At 39.0% G+C, this 15,590-nt stretch overlaps 1 protein-coding gene across 4 annotated transcripts in view; it reads left to right on the plus strand.

Moving 5' to 3' along the window:
* The window catches only part of LOC134207797 (progestin and adipoQ receptor family member 4), a 100,328-nt gene extending 85,855 nt beyond the window's left edge, over window positions 1-14,473 (plus strand). For all 4 annotated transcript variants that reach the window (XM_062683714.1, XM_062683715.1, XM_062683713.1 and 1 more), the window contains 2 exons: window positions 9,489-9,629; window positions 13,808-14,473. In XM_062683714.1, coding sequence (XP_062539698.1) covers window positions 9,489-9,629; window positions 13,808-13,915 — 249 coding nt within the window. In that variant the 3' untranslated portion in view covers window positions 13,916-14,473. The remainder of the gene's footprint in view (window positions 1-9,488; window positions 9,630-13,807) is intronic.
* Window positions 14,474-15,590: the final 1,117 nt, after the last annotated feature.

The following is a 15,590-nucleotide window of genomic DNA, read 5'->3' on the forward strand; positions in this document are numbered from 1 at the left end:
AAGTTGCAACATTCGTTTGCTGATTTTGTGAATTATCTAGAAATTATGATTGTGTTCCGTGGAAATTTGACAAAGAATCTTATTATAGTAGCGGTTTTTAAGAAAATTTAAGATACTTGTTTTTTTTTTATTGAAATTCAAAAATATGCTTAATGAAAAGCCCCTCAAGCGATGCTGAAAAGCTGAAATAATAAAAATGACAGTTGTATTGAGTGCCCTTGAAATCGAGAGTAAATTAAGTTTCGAATTTCGGGAGGTTTGTCCTTAAACAAAATGATGAAAAATGATCCTTGGAAAATAATAACATTTTTTTCGCAGAAACTCAGAGTGATGTCTCGGAATAATTTAAAAAATCCATATAAATTGTTTTCCGAAAAAAAATCAGCCAAAAATTCAGAGCAACTTCAGATATTCGAAGGATATTCCCTGGAAAATTAGAAAAAAAAGTGTGAGATTTTTACCTTCAGAAGATGTGGGGCAGCAACTTAAAATTCTTCAGCAAATTAGAGGATTGCTCCTAGAATGCCGACGGAAATTCTAAACAGAATTTCTTTGGGATTTTAGTCTGAAATTATTTTTAAATTTTATTTGAAATTTGTCTGGAAATTCAAAAATATTTTCTTTTGGAAATTCCTTTATTTGGCAAGTTGGTAGTTTATCATTTCTCTTTGATTTTTCAGATACTCTTCTAGGAATTCATTCTAGAAGATCGTCTCTTTCAGATTTTTTAGAGTTCCGCTAGGAAGTTCATTGAGAAATCCACTCGATGGTCCGTTGGAAACATTTTCAAGAATATATGCAAAAAAAAACTTTAGGTATTCAAACCAGGAATTTCTTTTATAATTACAAACAAAAAAATCCTTCGAACATAATTCCTAAAAAATATATTAGACGGTGCAGTTCTAATGGAATCATCTGCAGAATAGCTTGGAGAATTTCTGGGGGATTCAAAACGAAAGCTAGAGAAATTTCGGGAAGAATTTATGGAGCGATTTCTGGAGGGATTTCTGAAAGTAAGGAATTCCTAAAGCAATTTTCGAGATAAATCTTAGAAGAATTCCCGGAATTTCCATATAAGTTTCCCGAAGAAATCTCAGAGAAATTTCCGAAACAATGTCCAAGGTAGGTGGGTGGTACGTGACTTTAGAGGAATTCCATGTGAGGTTGGAAAGGAATTCAGATTAAGTTCCTTCTGGGAAAGTAGACGAGAAAATCTTTGGAGTAATTCTTTTTTTTGAATACCATATGGAACTACTGTAGGAACTTCTGAAAGAATTACTGGAAGAAATTCAAGAAGAATTGCTGAAGTAACTGCCGAAGGAATTCCCGGGGAAACTTCCGGAGGAATTCCCGGAGGAACTTCCGGAGGAATTCCCGGAGGAACTTCCGGAGGAATTCCCGGAGGAACTTCCGGAGGAATTCCCGGAGGAACTTCCGGAGGAATTCCCGGAGGAACTTCCGGAGGAATTCCCGGAGGAACTTCCGGAGGAATTCCGGAGGAACTTCCGGAGGAATTCCCGGAGGAACTTCCGGAGGAATTCCCGGAGGAACTTCCGGAGGAATTCCCGGAGGAACTTCCGGAGGAATTCCCGGAGGAACTTCCGGAGGAATTCCCGGAGGAACTTCCGGAGGAATTCCCGGAGGAATTCCCGGAGGAACTTCCGGAGGAACTTCCGGAGGAATTCCCGGAGGAACTTCCGGAGGAATTCCCGGAGGAACTTCCGGAGGAATTCCCGGAGGAACTTCCGGAGGAATTCCCGGAGGAACTTCCGGAGGAATTCCCGGAGGAACTTCCGGAGGAATTCCCGGAGGAACTTCCGGAGGAATTCCCGGAGGAACTTCCGGAGGAATTCCTTGGAGGAACTTCCGGAGGAATTTCTTGGAGGAACTTCCGGAGGAATTCCCGGAGGAACTTCCGGAGGAATTCCCGGAGGAACTTCCGGAGGAATTTCCGGAGGAACTTCCGGAGGAATTCCCGGAGGAACTTCCGGAGGAATTCCCGGAGGAACTTCCGGAGGAATTCCCGGAGGAACTTCCGGAGAAATTCACGGAGGAACTTCCGGAGGAATTCGGAGGAACTTCCGGAGGAATTCGGAGGAACTTCCGGAGGAATTCTCGGAGGAACTTCCGGAGGAATTCCCGGAGGAACTTCCGGAGGAATTCCCGGAGGAACTTCCGGAGGAATTCCCGGAGGAACTTCCGGAGGAATTCCCGGAGGAACTTCCGGAGGAATTCGCGGAGGAACTTCCGGAGGAATTCGCGGAGGAACTTCCGGAGGAATTCCCGGAGGAACTTCCGGAGGAATTCCCGGAGGAACTTCCGGAGGAATTCCCGGAAAAGCTTCCGGAGGAACTACCGGAGGAATTCCCGGAGGAACTTCCGGAGGAATTCCCGGAGGAACTTCCGGAGGAATTCCCGGAGGAACTTCCGGAGGAATTCCCGGAGGAACTTCCGGAGGAATTCCCGGAGGAACTTCCGGAGGAACTTCCGGAGGAACTTCCGGAGGAACTTCCGGAGGAACTTCCGGAGGAATTCCCGGAGGAACTTCCGGAGGAATTCCCGGAGGAACTTCCGGAGGAACTTCCGGAGGAATTCCCGGAGGAACTTCCGGAGGAATTCCCGGAGGAACTTCCGGAGGAATGCCCGGAGAAACTTCCGGAGGAATTCCCGGAGGGAGTGCCGGAGGAATGCACGGAGGACCTTTTGGAGGAATTCCCGGAGGAACTTCCGGAGGAATTCCCGGAGGAACTTCCGGAGGAATTCCCGGAGGAACTTCCGGAGGAACTTCCGGAGGAATTCGCGGAGGAACTTCCGTAGGAATTTTTGGAGGAACTTCCGGAGGAATTCCCGGAGGAATTCCCGGAGGAACTTCCGGAGGATTTCCTGGAGGAACTTCCGGAGGAATTCCCGGAGGAACTTCCGGAGGAATTCCCGGAGGAACTTCCGGAGGAATTCCCGGAGGAACTTCCGGAGGAATTCCCGGAGGAACTTCCGGAGGAATTCCCGGAGGAACTTCCGGAGGAATTCCCGGAGGAACTTCCGGAGGGATTCCCGGAGGAACTTCCGGAGGAATTCCCGGAGGAACTTCCGGAGGGATTCCCGGAGGAACTTCCGGAGGAATTCCCGGAGGAACTTCCGGAGGAATTCCCGGAGGAACTTCCGGAGGAATTCCCGGAGGAACTTCCGGAGGAATTCCCGGAGGAACTTCCGGAGGAATTCCCGGAGGAACTTCCGGAGGAATTCCCGGAGGAACTTCCGGAGGACCCCACCCTCGGGAAAATAAACAAAAAATGCTGTTAAAAAACACTTCAATAAAGATTTAAAAAAAAAAAAAACAAACAAAAAATGCTTAGGTCCTTTTGAAAAGTTAAGCGACATTTTTTCACAGAAAAATCGGCTAAAAAGTGTCACTCATTTTTTTGGCACTTATTCTTAACCGATTTGCTCGCAACAAGTTGCATTCGAAATTTCGTTTTATTACTTACCCTTAACCGATTTGCTTCCATTCGTTGCGTTCGCGGGGAATTCTCTCTCATTGGTGCCTATTAGAAATTGGCCAGATCGGACTCTGGAATCAAAAGAAATGGCCAAAACTCATTTTCTTACGCCAAAATAGTCTCGCCCGTTTAGCCTTAGCCGATTTGTTGTCAACAAGTGGTATACAAAGGAAAATTCTGACTCATTGTTTCCATTTGAAAACTGGCTAAAATGGACTTATGGCTTCGAAGTTATGCCCAAAACTCTTTTTTGAACGCGAAATAAAAACGTCTTGCCCATTGTCATTTCGTTTCCAATTGAAATTGGGCCAGATCAGAAGTTATGATTAAAATACTAACACTAAATCTTGAACAGTAAAAATAACTCGTTGACAATAATACTCATACGATTTTTCGCATCAAGTAGCGTTCGACGTGAATTCTTGAAATAAGTTTAGCCATATGTTAATATTGATGCTATCCACATAGAAGTGCTATTTAAACATTTCTTACATGTAATTTACCCTTTATAGCGCACGAGAAAGGCACCAACACCGCAAGGCGAATGAATCAGGGTTTTTACGTTAGGTTTAGTCGGTTAGAGTTTGTGAAAATGAAACGATCTATTGGTTTAGACCCTTTGGAGACATGCGACGATGCAGCACCAGGATTTCTCATGAATGACTCACATATGTTGAGTTCTACAGGAGGGAGGGAGCTTGTAGCGTCTGTTTGTTGTATACAACGTCCTAGCACCAGTGAAGCTTGGTACTTGGTGGGTATCCCAGAGAGGGATGGGAAAAATCAAATTTTCAAAAATTATCAAGTGATAAAAACTCGCCAACGATTAAGAATCGTTTAAAATCGTGTCTTGATTTGGAGCATTTGCCGTTACATTTTGAACCGATGTGCTGCAGTAAAGGTGTGGGCAAAACTGCCCATGATTCCAAATCCAATCCAAATCCAATCCAAATCCAATCCAAATCCAATCCAAATCCAATCCAAATCCAATCCAAATCCAATCCAAATCCAATCCAAATCCAATCCAAATCCAATCCAAATCAAATCCAAATCCAATCCAAATCCAATCCAAATCCAATCCAAATCCAATCCAAATCCAATCCATATTCAATCCTTATCCAATCTAAATCCAATCCAAATCCAATCCAAATCCAATCCATATTCAATCCATATCCAATCTAAATCCAATCCAAATCCAATCCAAATTCAATGAAATCCAAATCCAATCCGAGTCTAATCCAAATCCAATCCAATACAAATCCAATCCAAATCCAATCCAAATCCAATCTATATCCAATCCATATCCAATCTAAATCCAATCCAAATCCAATCCAAATCCAATCCAAATCCAATCCAAATCCAAATCCAATCCAAATCCAATCCAAATCCAATCAAAATCCAATCCAAATCCAATCCAAATCCATTCTAAATCCAATCCAAATCCATTCTAAATCCAATCCAAATCCAATGAAATCCAAGTCCAATCCAAATCTAATTCAAATCCAAAACAAATCCAATCTAAATCCAATCCAAATCCAATGAAATCCAAATCCAATCCAAATCCAATCCAATCCAAATCCAATCCAAATCCAAAACAAATCCAATCCAAGGCTTTTCTTAATTTTTTCTTGCCATATTATTTACTCGCGTTCTATCTCTCTTTCTATAGAGATGAGTGACGTTTAACGCTCGCACACTGATGTGCAATTCGACATGTGTAAATACATGTTTGTTTTCCTTCTGCTCATAACCTCAAAATTGATCGAGTCATCACAATGGTTGCGAAGGAGTCAAAAAATATATGGAAATATACTCATTTTTACCCAAACTTTGCTGAGTAGCACCATCTAGGAGTGTTTGTTTTCCTTTTATCGTCACTCACACATTCGGACGTGAGAATCTCAATACGCCCTTAGCATATCATGGCTTATCTTTTTTTTTTTGGCGTTCTCTTTTCCAACTTAGGCTTACCATTATTTTTTTGCCTTTTATTTTTTGCCAGTTTTTCAGACTGAGGCTACAACTATTTTTTGTAATATCTCGTCTGGAGTTTGCCTTTTTTTTTACCCTTCACCAATCATAGCTTATCATTTTTTTTGCAATATTTTTGACGTCACACGGTGGAGTAGCTAGAACAAATGGCTGACCAAAAACCCTTTCTCGTTTTTTGAACTTTTGCATGGTATTACATTTCAAGACAAAATTTTCAAAACGACTTATCTGCTTTTGTAAACAAAGATTCAAACGACGATTATTGGTGGTGTTGGTGTTGGTTTGCGTGGGAGAGCTATCAGATTCGTCAAATCGTTGTTTGAATCTTTGTTTACAAATTTTGTCTTGATTTTCTGAATATTCTTCAATATTATCGCCATTATTTGTCATTGAAATTTTTACGTTTGTTCCTTATTAGTATTAATGACAACCTATAAAAAATCATGTTAATTTAATGGTTTTTAGCGTGCCGTAAGACAAAGATCAGTTACCACTGCTGGCTAATCTAAACAACATATATAATGTTAGGTTTATAGTACAAAAAAAATCATTATTAGACTGCCCTAGGACCTCCATGAGTTGAAATGAATTATATTTAACATTGAGATATTTTTTCATAAACACAAATAACATGGAGTTTTTGACATTTTTAAACAAACTTCATTATTAAAAAAGTAGAAGTACTCCCCCGTATTCCGCTACGAGATTGTACACATATGAAAATATAGGCTTTCGTCTTTCTATTGCGGGTTAAAGATCATCCGCACTCGTCCGCAAACGAATTTGCGAGTAACTTCAAAATAGGTTGTTTTCATATTTTCCGCCATTGTTTTCAACAGTATATAGGCAAAAAATTTCCGCAGATATTATTTTCTGGTTTTCGAGGCATTTGACACATAGACATGATTGAATACAATAGTAACATACTCTGTTTTTTGTTATTCATTCGTGCATTTGGTAGGCTCAAATGCTGTAGGGCGTTACGGAGCCGATTAAAAAAAACTTTTTAATACAATTTTGTAACCTAACGCTCAAATAATAATGTTAGTTTGGGGCATCTGCTGCTCATTTAAATCTCTACAAAGCATGGCGCATGCTCCATTATCTTTCATCTCATTCCCACTAACCAATCTTATGAAAAATCAAAATATCAATTGTATTGAATTTGGCGATTGCATTGACGATATAACTTAAATACATCATAGTTGATATTATGTAGACAAGTTGAAGCAAAGCAATAATATGGGGTAGGGGATAAAACGGCAAAGGGCAAGTGCCACTTCAAGCTAAATAGAAACAATTAGAATAAGCAGTCTACTTGGTCTTGAGTGAAGTAACCACTTGAGGCAACCTTCTACATAGGACCAAAACAGGAAATAGAATGACCCAAGCAACCAGAAGTTGGGATAAGAAGGGCTATTTTGGCTTAATCAGCTCTCATTTTAAGTAATTTTCTGTATGGTGGGAGCGTAAAAGTGAACTTTAAAGTTCCGTTAAGGATGCTTGGAACTTGATGTGGACCATAGTGAACCAATTAGTTCGGTTAAGAGTAAATTTAAGTAAAATCTGAACTTCTGGTTGCTTGGGGAAACATTTCCTCTCCTAAAATAATCGATCCTATGTTTTTGTAAGATGAAGATGATTTAAGCAAAAAGTTTATGAACGACCCATAAGGGTGCAAAAACAATAGCCAGACTTTTGTTTAATCAATTTCAAAGTTTCCGATGCAACTGATGTTATGCGTGAGTAATCAGTATTGAATGTACGTTCTGGGTAGCTTTCGCTGCTAAAAATATAATAAACTTGTGAAAATCTAATGTTTTGAATCGAATAATGTTTACCTTTCTGTAATAGGCCCTTATCAAATGCTACGCGAGATTTTTCATTTTTTACGTTTCCCACGCGAATTAAGGACAAAAGTGAGTAAAAAATGAACTGTCATAGAGCTGTCGCTTCTGTATCAGTTGATAATTTAATTTTTGAACATATTAAGAAAGGAAATTTATCACTGGTAGGTGAATTTGCACCTGTAAAAATGTTCGAAAATCGTTTGTTACTATGAAAACGCCGAAATATAATTTTGGCCCGGATTTTGGTCTAGTTACCTCTTAGTGGCGTCGGAGGCTTACCATATTTTTTTGCCTCATTCAGCTTTTTTTCTACTGCTGACCTTTCTTACCTTGTAGGGAGCAACGACTACGTCATTGTCGTAGCCAAGCAAATCCGTCTTCCGATTTGCCTTTTACCAACGAAAACAAGCGCGGAACACCGAAGGATAATTCGCATGTTCACGCCTCAAATAAATAACACTAAATGATCGTTTATTTTCACCGTTCGAATCATCTAGAATTCCTGTCAGCCTACTGAGATTGAATTTCAAATTTCTTCTCATTAGCTTCTTAGTATGCTGGCATTTCAAATGCCAACTACGATTGAATTTCAAATTCGTTAACATTTTTTCTATTAATGTCATTTTTAAATATTTTAGTTTATTTCATTATTTTTATCATGAAATAAGAAATACGTTCCACTTTATCCATCAATGTAACCAACAAATGCAAATGCATTTTTCAGACTCACTTTATTCCCCACAACAACCATTGCACTTTTGCGTATATTTCGAATAATTTGGGGACAAACATCGCAAGTTTAAAACATTTCAACCCGCAACTTGAGTTTTGGATCCAGCAACGTATCGATGTTGCAACGGTTAAATTACCTTAGTAAAAGCGCAATAAGTCAAATTTGCTGAAATTTCGAATGGTTGATTCGTCAGCTATGAGATCATATGCAGCAAAGTACTGTATGTCTGTATTAGTCGAAAAAATAACCAAAACATTACCACCCACAGTGGGCGAGCAGAGTGAAACGTCTGAAAAATGTACTGAGTATGCCAGATGTGACGTCACATTCGGGTGCCATCGGCCCGAACATGGTTAGTTTCTGTCGATATCTAGTAATGTACAAACAATCAAGCTATTTGGTTGGAACGTGGTCGAGTTATTAACGTTGCGGACGGGAATAGGGGTGCTGCCCAAATGGTCCCGCTCCCTATTAGTAAAGATTATTGTTTGAATGAAAATTCTGTGTTCGGCGGGGGTTCGGCATACTGAAACCAAGGATTTCTTTCCGGTTACTTGTTGGGATGATTACCGGTCAGTGGACAGCGATTTCATAACTCTTAATGTTGATGACAGTAAATATTTGTAGAAAACCACGTCACTAAACTCATCCTCATGTATAGGTTTGCATAATCATTACTTAGAGTTTACTAACTGAACATTCCCAAACAGATTAACATTCACGTTGGATGGCGACTGAGACGCACTGAACAAGGCGGACCACACGTGTTTATTCGGCTGGTTCAACAGACTCTTAAACAGCCTAGGTGTCAGTACACTCAAACGGGTTATTTCAATTTTGAGTTATAGGTCAAACCGAAACAAGCCAAAAAGGCTACTCTGAAATGTCTTAAAAATATTTTCAGTCAATCTTCAGGAAGTGCTGTAATGTGGCTCTCTTAGGTTCCAGAAGAACTTCTAAAATTCGAAAACATAAGAAAACATAATTCTTTTTAATTGAAATTATCTCCAGAGCGTTTATTTATAATTCTTAAGGACACTCCTTACGGAATCCAAATTTCAACGCATGCTGCAACGCAGCACAGCTGAAATAATAAAAATGACAGTTGTGCGTTGCTTCCGTATTAAGTGGTGTGCCTTTGAAAACGCGAGTACTTTGAAATCTGGATTCCGTGAGGAGTGTCCTCAATCAAAGTATTTAATTCAAGCTGTGTTTGGCTTTTCTTTGAGGCTTAATACCAACCATCTTGCGAAATAATTGAACGCATTCACAATACTCACAAATAATGCTCAGCTCACGTGGACCTCTTGACGTCATTCATCGCCGCTAACCTAATTAGAATCCTCCTGACTTATAAGCTGCACAACAATGATTCTCCTTTTCACCTCCTATCGTATTTCCTTTTATTCCATTTAGGACGCCGTTTCGGCCGTGGGTGGCGTGATTGGTGCGATGCACATACCGGAAAAGTGGTTTCCCGGCAGTGTGGACATCTATCTCAACTCGCACAACATCATGCACGTGCTGGTGGTCATGGCCGTGTACTCGATGCACCAGGTACGTACCTTTGCAGAACTGTGCTGGAATTAGAATATGTGTGGCCAAGGTTGAGGTTAGGGACACTCTTGTGGGTGTAGACAGTTATTATACCGCCCATGGGTGGTACGAGATGCGATGACTGGTAAAGGTTATATGTGATGGCAACACAACAGGGGCCCCATAAAATATAAAAAACCTAAATCAGACAATAAATTGCAGTTGTTTAATATACAAATTGCTATTAAATGCCAAATTGTTGTGAAATTGGAATTTCATCGACTTTTGTTTTTCATTATACGTACATAATGATAAAGTTCACGTTTATTTGTTTTATTGAATCTTATAAATTCAGAGCTATCAGTTGATAACTCGAAATTATGCATTATTCAAACTATGTTTAATATTATGTGCATTTTAAATTACTTTGTTGTCTGACTACGCAAAAGTATGTACTTGTTTGTTGGCAAGTATTTGAATTCGTTCACCAAACTTCTACTGCATCATGGAGCGAACAATTTGTAGTCGATGTGTGTAATGTGATTTTCGTGGACGCTCGAGCTTACAACAAAGTCCGTTTGCTTTCGTGACTTTACCCCAGTAAGAGGATTTGCATTTATGATATTTGCCAGTGATTCGTAGACGCAGGGTGGGTGGACCCACACGGACTATGCGAAGTGAACAAACTCACATACGTGCATATAGAAAAGAGTCAGCCCTCAGCCCTCGACGTATATTTATGCATGGAGGAGGGCGTTCGTCCACATCGAGAGCTAGACACACTGCCGCAATACTGCCAAGATAGAAAGGATATCGGGGGGAAACGGAAGTTTCATCGCCAACGTGACGATGGAGGAAACTCCGGATTGCAGTAAGTGGTAAAACGTGTGACAAATGTAGGATCTAGTGTTTACTTGTGATAATGTAGCAATGTTTTGCTCCCGTTTCGGATTACATCACTTGCCTGACCGAAGATACGATTAGAATATGCAATATTAAAGACGGATTTTTCTTTCTTATATAACGATTATTTGATAAGGGTTGCCGAGTATCATATACCAATGCATGTACACTTGAATTGATGCATTTTTGGTCATGAAAGCGATACCGTGGGGCATCAAAACTGTACACTTGGGCGCACCTTAGTTTGTGAAAAAGGGTACGGAAAATTGAAAACGAATGCAAATGAAACGTTTATCATTCATACAGGAGCACGAAGGAATCTATTTTCAAAGTGTTGTGCATTTACAAATATGTTGTGCATTAGATGTGCATAATGCTATGCATTATAAATAACAAAAAATGTGATAAAATAATTTTTAATTCAATAGGGGGAATGACGGCTTTGGCAGGTTTTGTTCTATTATTGTCATGGGAGTTTTTTATGACTGATTATGCTCAAATTTGGCCAAAACATTCTTTGCATATCAAAGAATATTATGGCCGAATTGGGTTGTTTAGGGGTATATATGTTTTTACATATTCTGCATCTGCATAAAAAACTGACCCTAATCCCAATTTTTTAGATTTTTTGGAGCACCGGAACTATTTTTAATTTGCATTTTAAATTTATATGGGACTAAAAATTTGTTCTTATGCTGCATGGGCCAACTGTCATTCTATGAATGTTAGTGTCATTCTATCGATTAAAATGGTTTATTGTTTGCTGTATAAAAACGTAAATAAAGGGTTTACAAACAAAATAAAAATATGTTGGAGATCAGCAAAGCATGCTCTTTATGTTAAACTATAAAAAGCTCATATTTTTCTTTGCTAAACAACCCAATTTAATAAAATTTGGTCGACAAAAACCCCCCTGACAATAATGTAACAAAACCTGCCAAAGCCGTCTTTCTCCCTATATAAATTGTAGCAGACTAGTTCACTAAATTACCACTAAATAATTAAATACAAACCTTGAGAAGTCATGCCTTGGGTTTGTATTCCACTTACAGTCACTCTCAAAATTGAGCGTACAGCATGGATTAGATGAATATATTCGAAAATTCCAAAGGAAATTTAATTGTTGGCTCGGTTGTTTTTAATGCATTTCAATATTCATCCCTTCCTTCAATGTATGCGTACATAAAATGGTTCAAATTTTTTCTCTAAAGTTCATTTATTTGAAAATAATCTCAAAATACGCCTATTAGATGTTACAAAATTGAGCGTACAGCGATTTTTTTAAATAAAATTTCTTATTACAAACATGATTAATGTATTTTAATATTGTTTTTCCATGATTATATTTATAATAATAAACATCCGCTACTTAAACATTCAATGTTTTGAAATTAAACCATGTTTTGGTCAAAATGGCGAACAAGTGAGAGGTAAGAACATTGCTATTTAACAATTCAATGCTGCTAGGGAAAATAGATGCTTTAAGATATGGATTTCACCGGCATCGTATCTTATATATGATAGATAAGCGAAATCGAACGAGACATACGATAAATTTGGGAAAATTCAGTCGGTAAATGATTAAAACAGATGTAAACATACCGAGAAAACGACAAATGTTAGGAATGACATAATTCAAATTTAGTATGTCTTTAACTGAAATTTGTTTTAAAGCTTGATTTTTGTCTCAGGTCTTTCATTAAGAGTAATATTATTGAATCCAATCATTAACAGTCAAATTCTAAAAGTACAAGGTGCATGTTAAGGTACTAAACATAAAAACAGCTTTTCAACCCCGTAGAGCAATTCTGATTGAATATTGAAAAGATAGCTTTAAATCGTAATTTCATAATTAAATTTGGATTAAACTCCACGATCTGTTACCATAAGGGATACAATTGGATGATTTCCATGTGGAAAGAAAAAATAAACTTTTTTAAAAGTTCGACAGCTTATTTAATGATACCTTGATGAATTTAAATGATTCAACCAAATTTGTTCCTACGGTGACTGAGTCTTCAAATATAAAATGACATCTTATAATGTATCCGTGTTCTGCTCTTTTATTAATATTATTATCAATGAGTATCCTGAGCTTATAAGCTACCTATGCATTGACTTTTAAATAAAGTTATACTTAATTTGAAATATGCCATTCCCAAAATTTGTCGTTTTCGCTGTATGTTTACATCTGTTTTCATCATTTACCGACTGAATTTTCCCAAATTTATCGTATGTCTCGCTCGATTTTAATAATCTATCATATATAAGACACGATGCCGGAGAAATCCATATCTTAAAGCATCTATTTTGCCCAGCAGCATTGAATTGTTAAATAGCATTGTTAATACATCTTACTTGTTCGCCATTTTGATTAAAACATGGTTTTATTTCTAAACATTGAATGTTTAAGTAGCGGATGTTTATTATTATAAATATAATCATGAAAAAACAATATTAAAATACATTAATCGTGTTTATAATAAGAAATTTTATGGAAAAAAAATCGCTGTTCGCTCAATTTTGTAACATCTAATAGGCGTAATTTGAGATCATTTTCCAATAAATGAACTTTAGAGAAAAAAATTCAACCATTTTATGTACGCATACATTGAAGGAAGGGATGAATATTGAAATGCATTAAAAACATCCGAGCCAACAATTAATTTTCCTTTGGAATTTTCGAATATATTCATCTAATCCATGGTGTACGCTCAATTTTGAGAGTGACTGTATCTTACTTTTTCGCAATTTGCAATTAAACCGCACTTTATTTTATGCAATTATGTTCTACACGCCAAAAATGTCGCCAGAAACTATGCGTTTGGTAGGTGGCGATTTGTTTTTTGATTTATGTTGTTTTTATTTCAAAGCCTACTTTTCATATCAATGGCCTAAAGCTGACTGTCAAGTATATGGACAGTATAAGATAAATTACTTGTAAATTAATTACTTTAAATCCCCTATAATTTATTGGTATCTCTTGAAGTGGACGGATTTCGGTAGACATGAAAAAGATTATCCCACCGGTACATGTCACCACCTTATTTATTATCGCAATAACTCATTAACGTTGACGGAACACCCTATTTTCTAGTCCATTAGTCATGATTAAAAATGTGTCTCCACCGTAACCCGGGCCACGGCCGTAGCTCATCGAAAGGTGTGGAATCTCCACCGTATTTAACTGAGCAGGTGCATAAATAATGGTATCAGTTGGCTCGTTGGGGGTCGACTTGGTCAATTTTAGGAAAAAAGCAAATCGCAAATCGTTAAATTTCTTTCTCATTTTGCAGGCCACGATCCGGGACATCGAGTGGATGCAGAACGCGGAATGCACCCGATCCAACCTGACGTCGTCGCTGAACATAGACGCCATCAATGGTTCCCACCTGGAGCTATGACCAGCTGGTACCGAATACTCCGTCCCACAGGGTTCAGCAGATTGCAGCTGCAACTCCTCGCCTGGCTACCTGGTCAACGTCAGCACCAGCAGCAGCAGCATTATCAAAAATATCAACACCACTAGCACGTGTGCTGCCGGTTCCAGTGCGGTCGCTTCCGGCAGCGTCACCAATGGCACTACTAGAACTAGCGACGAAACGAGCGGCAGCAGCCCCGACGTAGGCTGGTGCTGGCTGGGCAGATTCGTACGGCTGCGTACTGCCGCTTCACGCTACGGCAACGCCGATGGAGACGACCTCGTCGGCAGCATCGATGACGGTGCGTTTCGGTGGATGAGTCGGATTTTTGCCGACGGCGGTTAGCATTAGGCGTGTATGCCTCGGCTTCACCCTCAATTTTACTCTGGGGACATCGTCCGAACGAAATCGGCGGGCGAGATTTGAGCGAATGATTGCCTTCTTTCTTGGAATGGGTTTTGTGGACAGATTCGTGCACAATCAAAATTTTCACAATCTTAAAGGATAAATATCGCGATGGTAATGAGGTGCAACTCATGACATGTTTTTTCCTTTCTCGTATACAAAGTAGGTAAACGTAAAGGCTATATGTTTTTTTTTTTAAGTTTTTCGAGGTAATTAACCTTAGTGTGATTGATTATACTGATTACTTAGAACTTACCAGGGCTAATGCAACATCTTATTAGACCTAGATTTAACGGCAGAACAAATCTACCTAATGAAAAGATGAGCTGGCTTACGGAGGGAGTAGTTTAATGGGTCAGGAGATTTTTTTTCTCTTTTTCATCAGGTGAAGATCACTGCGTCCAGATTTTAGGACTATGTATTGTATTATACCCTTTTTCTTTTAGTGATTTGAGTAACGAATTTGTCACTGAGATAACCTTTGTGCCGTCTTAACTCAACACATAGTTATTGATAGATAGAGATCCTGAGTTACAGTATTTCATTACTACATTCAGGCGCGACTATCTTTATAAAGCGCAATTCGTCCTTACCCAAGTAACAATTTACATGCTTCTTGAATTAATTTAATTCTTATTGTGGATTTATGACAGCAATCATCATAATCATAGCTATTTGCTTATTCTTATTAGCGCTCTTATTGTTATTAATGAACCTAGGGTCTGAGGGTCGTGGGTTCGAGTCCCATCTAAGGGAAAGTGGTTACCTCCAATACATTTTTTCAAATCAATATCTTCCACATAATCGAAGATGACATTGTCGATCTGGCCAAGCAATGTTTGCAGGTGGATGATGTTGTAGTCAAATCGCTAATACCAAAAGGGCGACCACTATCGACGTTATCGTTCGTCTCCTTCAAGGTTGGTGTCAGTCAAGAATGGAAATCAAAAGCGCTGGACCCATCAGTTTGGCCTTCTGAATTCGAATTTCGGGTGTTTGTAGAAACTAGCTCCAGTGTTCGACATTGTTGGAAGCCGGGCCAGAGAACCGACCCCGGTACATCGAACGGTTTAGAAGTTCATCAACACCCAGCATCAACATTAGCACAGATCCAGCAATTACAGCCAGCACAAATTCGATTCCAGTCATTTCCCTCATCGGAACCGAATCAACCCGCTTCTTTTCCACTGAAAGTGTGCTATCAGAACGTTCGTGGTCTGAGAACAAAAACGAATACTCTGCTTCTATCGTT

The sequence above is a fragment of the Armigeres subalbatus genome, chromosome 1 (assembly GCF_024139115.2).
Source record: "Armigeres subalbatus isolate Guangzhou_Male chromosome 1, GZ_Asu_2, whole genome shotgun sequence".
Taxonomy (NCBI): domain Eukaryota; kingdom Metazoa; phylum Arthropoda; class Insecta; order Diptera; family Culicidae; genus Armigeres; species Armigeres subalbatus.